This window comes from Macaca mulatta, chromosome 3 (assembly GCF_049350105.2).
Source record: "Macaca mulatta isolate MMU2019108-1 chromosome 3, T2T-MMU8v2.0, whole genome shotgun sequence".
NCBI classification, from domain to species: Eukaryota; Metazoa; Chordata; class Mammalia; order Primates; family Cercopithecidae; genus Macaca; species Macaca mulatta.
In genome coordinates, this window is record NC_133408.1 from 107,665,976 (window position 1) to 107,672,308 (window position 6,333).

Sequence of the window (6,333 nt, forward strand, 5' to 3'; positions counted from 1 at the left end):
GGGTTCAGATGATTCCTACATAACATCAGTAAATGGCTTTCTGATTTGAACTGCAACATTGGCTCTCTGCTGAGTCCCCAGCATGCCGGCCCACCCTCTTGAACTTGCCAACCTCTATAACCATGTGAGCCAGCCAATTCTTTAAAATCTCTCTATACACACACACACACACACACTCTCTCTCTCTGTTTCTCATGTACATCCTATAGATTCTGTTTCTCTGGAGAACCCTGACTAATAGGGGATTTTTGTTTCTTATTTATTTATTTATTTTAATTATGGACCTCAGTGGTCATGAAGATTTTGTTTCTTTAGTGCCTTAGCAATATAGCAGAATAAATGACTTAAATACACGTTATATGGATACTGTTTTACAACACAATGGTCTGCCATACGAGCTTAACGTGTGTTTGCTTTATTCAATGCTTTTGTGTCTTGAGTGATACAGAAAAATAATCGTATACTCACTTGTGTTAGTTTGGACTAGACATCCACTAATAAGGTTATCACTCATTTCTCCTAAAACCAGTGACATTAAAGGAAGGCAGGCTCCATTGACCAGTGATGCCAGTATACCCAGGATCATGAGTATGATGTCCAGACCATCAGCAAAGCGGAACTGAGGAAAACAAGCACCACAGGTGTAAAACAAACAAACACACCAAGCACACACACACAAAACAACAGCCTACAGACTTTGCCACCTAGTAAACATGACTTTACACATTAAGATGGTAAATAAATGCATAAAATCATAGATATGCATTTATATCTAAAGTAAAAACAAATACCAAAACTAAGAATTTACCATCTCCTTTAAAGGCATTAAAAAGTAAAGTAGCTAACTATTCACAGAGCAGAGACTTGGAACCAACCCAAATGTCCCTCAATGATAGACTGGATTAAGAAAATGTGGCACATATACACCACGGAATACTATGCAGTCATAAAAAAGGATGAGTTCATGTCCTTTGCAGGGACATGGACGAAGCTGGAAACCATCATTCTCAGCAAACTATCACAAGGACAGAAAACCAAACACCACATGTTCTCACTCATAGGTGGGAGTTGAACAATGAGAACACATGGACACAGGGCAGGGAACATCACATACCGGGGCCTGTTGGGAGGTCAGGGGCTGGGGGAGGGATAGTATTAGGAGAAACACCTAATGTAAATGTCAAGTTGATGGGTGCAGCAAACCAACATGACACATGTACACCTATATAACAAACATGCATGTTGTGCACATGTACCCTAGAACTTAAAGTATAATAATAATAAAAATAAATAAAGCAGCTAAATCAGTACAAATTGTAGATACCTGACACAAGTCAGGTCAGATGTGGGTATGAATCTTCATTCCATTTGGTTGATTTTGGAATAAGTTATTTTGGAGACTGCAACAACAATATCTTAGTTTATGGAAAGTTGATCTACACACTTTCAATGCCTTAGGCTCACCGGCATCATAGCAATGTCATGGCTAAGTGCAGTGACCAGAACTAACTGGTAAAAATGTAATGAATTATATTTGTGATTATTTTAAATTCCTTAGATTTTTTTTTCTACCCAGAACAATGCCTATCCTGTAAATAAGGATATTTAAGGGGGTCAATAATAATTTTTAAGGGCTGTTTGGAATAAGAAAGAAATGCCTGAAACCATCTATTGAGTGTTTTATATTCTATTCTGTCCCCATAGCATCTGTCCAAAACCAAACCATGAGCAGAATTGAAAACATGGATTATTTATTTTACCAAGAGAGGCCAAAATAAAATTTAAATAGTATTAAAATGTAATTAGATCTGAATAACAGCAAGAGGAACTTACTGCGTATTTTATGAATGGAGACCAAAAAATTATTTTTCCATTCATCAGTGCAATAGCTAATAAATATTTATAGTGTTACTTCCACAGCATTGCATTCGGCATTACGGACATTAAGAGAGTATCTCCTCCTCCACCTTCCTCCAGAATAATGCTATCTCCTTGATAAAGTTTATCATGTTCTGCTACTATTCAGTTTTCTTTTTTAATTGACTTTTGAAAAAACAGGGGCTGTTTCATGCATATTTATAGGGGCATAACATTGACAGCCAGGCTGACACAGAGATTAAAGTTGGTGAAGTCTGGGAACACATGCATGAAACGCTCCTTAAACATGATTTCAGAGAAGGGTATTGACACATTCTCTGATACACAGGCTTTAAAATATACTTAGATAATTATTTTTGATTTAAAAGGATTTGTAACACTTTAAAAATAATAGCAACACTTAACAATGCAGAATCATTGGAATATACTGAAATGTAAACATAGATGGTAAAAGTCACTCCTAATTTCCCACCACTCAGAAATATCCTTTGGTAACATTTATGTATGATACACACACACACCCCCCACAAACACTTTTAAAACACTGAGTCATTATGTGGATGTTATGCTATTTTTCCCTATCCTTTATTGCGCAATTTTGAGATTATTTATACTTTTTCCTATGATAGTTTAATGAATCTTTTAGTTCCCTCTTTTCCACAAATAATGGATGCAATCTAATAAACACAATCATTCTAGGCACTACTGACAAGTCTCTAAAATCTTTAATGTATATACTTTCTGATTTCACTTACTATCTCAATAGATCCAACAGCTTCCTTTTTGAGTTTTGACTGTTCTTCTACAGTTCTGGAAAATAAAAGTTCAAAATGCAACAGTTGCAATGTGAATATAATTTGCAAAATTTTTCCATTAATAGTTTGCTACCTTCGTAGCAAATTTCTACCAATACTGAAATTTTAAAAATAAACTTAATGATAGACAATTGTCACTGGTTGTCTGTAAACTTGTTAGGGTAGCAACTTGAAGACATGTGTTTGGAGTAGAATTTCTTAAAGTTGTGGTAAAATAGATATAATGTAGACTTTATCTTCTTGAATAATTGTAATTGTATAACCAAGGCACTAAGTACAGTCACATTGTTGTGCCACCATTTATTTTGATTTACCCACAGAACTCTTTTTACTTTGCAAAACTAAACCTCTGTACACATTACACATTTTCCCATCGTCCCTTCCTCCCAGCCACTGTCTACCGCGGTTCTGTTTTGTCTCTATGAATCTGACTGCTCTAGGCACCTCAGATAAATAGAATCATACAGCATTTCTCCTTTCGTGTCTGGCTGTCTTCAAAGTTCATCCTTGAATTATTCACTTAGCATAATGTCTTCGTGTTTCATCCACATTGTAGTAGATGTTGCAATTTTTACTTTTTAAGGTTGAATAGTATTGCATTATATGTTTTTGCCACGTTTTGTCGAACACTTAAGACTGCTTCCACATTTTGGCTATTCCTATTAATGCTGTTAAGAATATGAGTGTACAAATATCTCTTCAACTCACTGCTTTTAATTCGTTTGAGTATGTACCCAGAAGTAGAATTGCTGGGTTACGTGTTAATCCTACTATTAATTTTTTGAGGAGCATTCATAGTGTCTTCCATAGCAACTGCACCATTTTACATTCCTGCCAGCACAAGGATTCCAGTTTCTCTATATCCTTACCAACAGTTGTTCTTTCCTTTTTCTTTTATCTTTTTTAGTATTAGCCATCATAATGAGTATGAAGTGATGGACTGTAATTTTTAACCTTTAGTAACAAAATCTGAGCTTTAAATGAAATGAGTTCTAGTAGGCACACATTAAACAACTGTACTCTGATTTTTGTCTCCCTTTTTGAAAATTTCATTTCTTAGCTTTGTATGCTCACATTTCAAGGAGGTCCAAATGAAAGGTGAACATTGTATCCACTGATTTCACAGCAATCTGTCAGTTACACACACACACACACACACACACACACGCATGCGCAAAATTCTGAAACATTAAGAGAAGACTGGCGGGAACAGTTTACGTTTTTTATAAAGACATCACAGGAAGACAAACATCTGGCTTCTCTCCAGCTTCATAACGCATTGTTCTGCCAGCTTTGATAAATGACAATTCACTTAATTTTATTCCACCTGAGATTAATAATTTACTTGTGTTCCAGTCAATTTGCTCTGGGGTGAGGCATGAGATGACAAAAAAATGCTTTACCACTGCAAAACCCTACCATCCCTTTCCCCACCTCTAGATGCAGATTTTGAAGCTTAAGACCCAGTAAACCCTCTTCTCTTGGTAAATGTTGTTTCAGGGAAATAATTTCCGACTCCAATTGACCTTCATGGAAAGGTTTGGAAGGAGGGCTTGGGTCGTTTTGTGAAAGTCTCTTTATCAGCGTTGAGATAAGAAAGCAGCATGTGGGCAGGTGGGCGGGTTTGGGGATTTCCTCCCTCTACACAGTTCTTGGGACCAAGTGTCCTTTGGCGAAGACCGAGGGCGGAGCCTGAGGCGCCCAGAGGAAACTGATTCCATTGTGCAGGTCACACCCGCACTAGCTCCTAGTCCTAGCTTGCTAGTTGCTGGTTTGCAAACTGGAGGGGATCTTAGAGAGGTTGGTGGCCCAGTACTTTCATTAGTGCAAATCAGCATGGCCCAGAGCTGCGACGATTCTGCTCTCAGCTCCAAATGTGTTACCTCCACCTAATAAGAATACTGCCTATATTTCATGGCCAGACCCCACACCTATATTCCACTAATTTCACTTTTCAGGGCCCATCCAACCCCTACCTTCAATTCCTGTTGCTATTTTCTTTCATATTGTTTTCTCCCATTCTCTCCAGTCTTTTTTAGTCATCCAAATGAAATTAGGTGTGTATTTTCTCAGTTCCTCATGGAAACCAGCAAAAACAACCACCTCCCCATTCTAATTTTCTGTGCGATAGCATGTAGATGTTGCAGTTTGCTGTTAGTATTGCTACTGACCTATTAGCTTTTGTGGTTCACCAATGAGGTCTGTAGTATGTTATTATCATGACCACTTTAAAGATGAGGAAACAGTCACAGAGTAAAACAACCCAAGTTTATGTAGCCAGTGATGGAACTTCAGTCTGATGCCAGAGCCCGAACTCTTAACTGTCCAGTTACAATGCCTCCTGTGAAATATATGCTGAACACATAATTTATTCAGTCCACAGGTAATGCTTAAGAGCACAAATGTGTTCTAAAATAAACCTGTCCCCTCAGCATCCCCTCACACTAGGATGCTAGGGCATCTTTAGATAATGTTTTGAATTTATGAGGAAAAGGTGCTTAGAAAGGGGAACATTTACTTTGGGAAAATAACAACAAAAAGATTAAAGAAGTTTGGAATGCAGTTCTTTTGATTTTCAAAATGTTCCCAAATGGAATTTGCTTTAGCCTAAGGAAGTTTCTGATTCTGACTCATAAGAAAATGACTCAAAAGAACACCCTCTCTGGCTATTTACTGAATTAATAAACTACATGACCTGGGGGGGTCTTCTCCAGTTTTATAGATTGTATGTCCAAATATAACACAATTATTATGGTAAAAGTGGAAATAAAATAGATGTAAAATTATTTCCATTTAAAAACTCTCAATTAATGAATTCCAGGTATAGAAACTTGTATAATATACATATTCACAGAGACCTCTATTCAGTGAAAAAATAATCGGAATCCAATATTTTCTTGTATTAAATGTACCACATGGAATGAAGGGTCCACAGATAATTGAAATTAAAATTTGCAGGTGCCTTTCTTCTAGATAATGGTGGACAAGAAATTAACAATGAGAAATTCAGAAGAAGAGATATCTGAAGCACTAAATCAATAAATCCTGGATAAATAAATCCTATTACAATTAATCCTATTGCACTTCCTAAAATCACTATTAAATTAGTTATAAGACTGCTTATGTTGAAGTTCAGCAAAATGCAAATAGCATTGCTATTTTTGGGAAAAACTTATAAACATTTTTGCTACAGGTGTGGAAAGGATGAGTTGCATGTGAAGTTGTAGAAGAATACTTACAGAACTTAGTGAAAGCTTACCCATTTCTCTGATAATTTTCTTGCATTTCTTCAGCTTTTTCAGAATTTTCCATCTTATTTACAATTTACTTCTTCTGAAATACAATTTTAATAAATGTATCATGGCTATGTGACTTTTATCACTTAGTTGATATACACCTTCTCTACGCCCCACATCTCCCACAGTTTGAAAAAGAAAGCATCTCAAAATTTCACCCTGCCTAGCTCCCCACTCCAACTGAAGTTTCTGGCTTGGCAGTTCACGGATTCAAATTTTGTCATTGAATTTGTAACTTCCTTGCTTCATTCTAGGCTTAGATTTGGAGCTAATGAAAGTGTTGGAATTAGAATAAAAGAAGGAAAGTGAGATTCCAAGGAAAATGCACTGTTTGTCAGGATATT

General features: G+C 36.5%; 1 protein-coding gene across 1 annotated transcript in view; it reads right to left on the reverse strand.

Moving 5' to 3' along the window:
- Positions 1-6,005, reverse strand: part of ABCB5 (ATP binding cassette subfamily B member 5) — a 126,290-nt gene extending 120,285 nt beyond the window's left edge. The window contains exons 1-3 of the mRNA XM_015133897.3: positions 5,953-6,005; positions 2,634-2,688; positions 469-619 (exon numbers count right to left, since the gene is read on the reverse strand). Coding sequence (XP_014989383.2) covers positions 469-619; positions 2,634-2,688; positions 5,953-6,005 — 259 coding nt within the window. The remainder of the gene's footprint in view (positions 1-468; positions 620-2,633; positions 2,689-5,952) is intronic.
- Between the last annotated feature and the right edge of the window lie 328 nt (positions 6,006-6,333).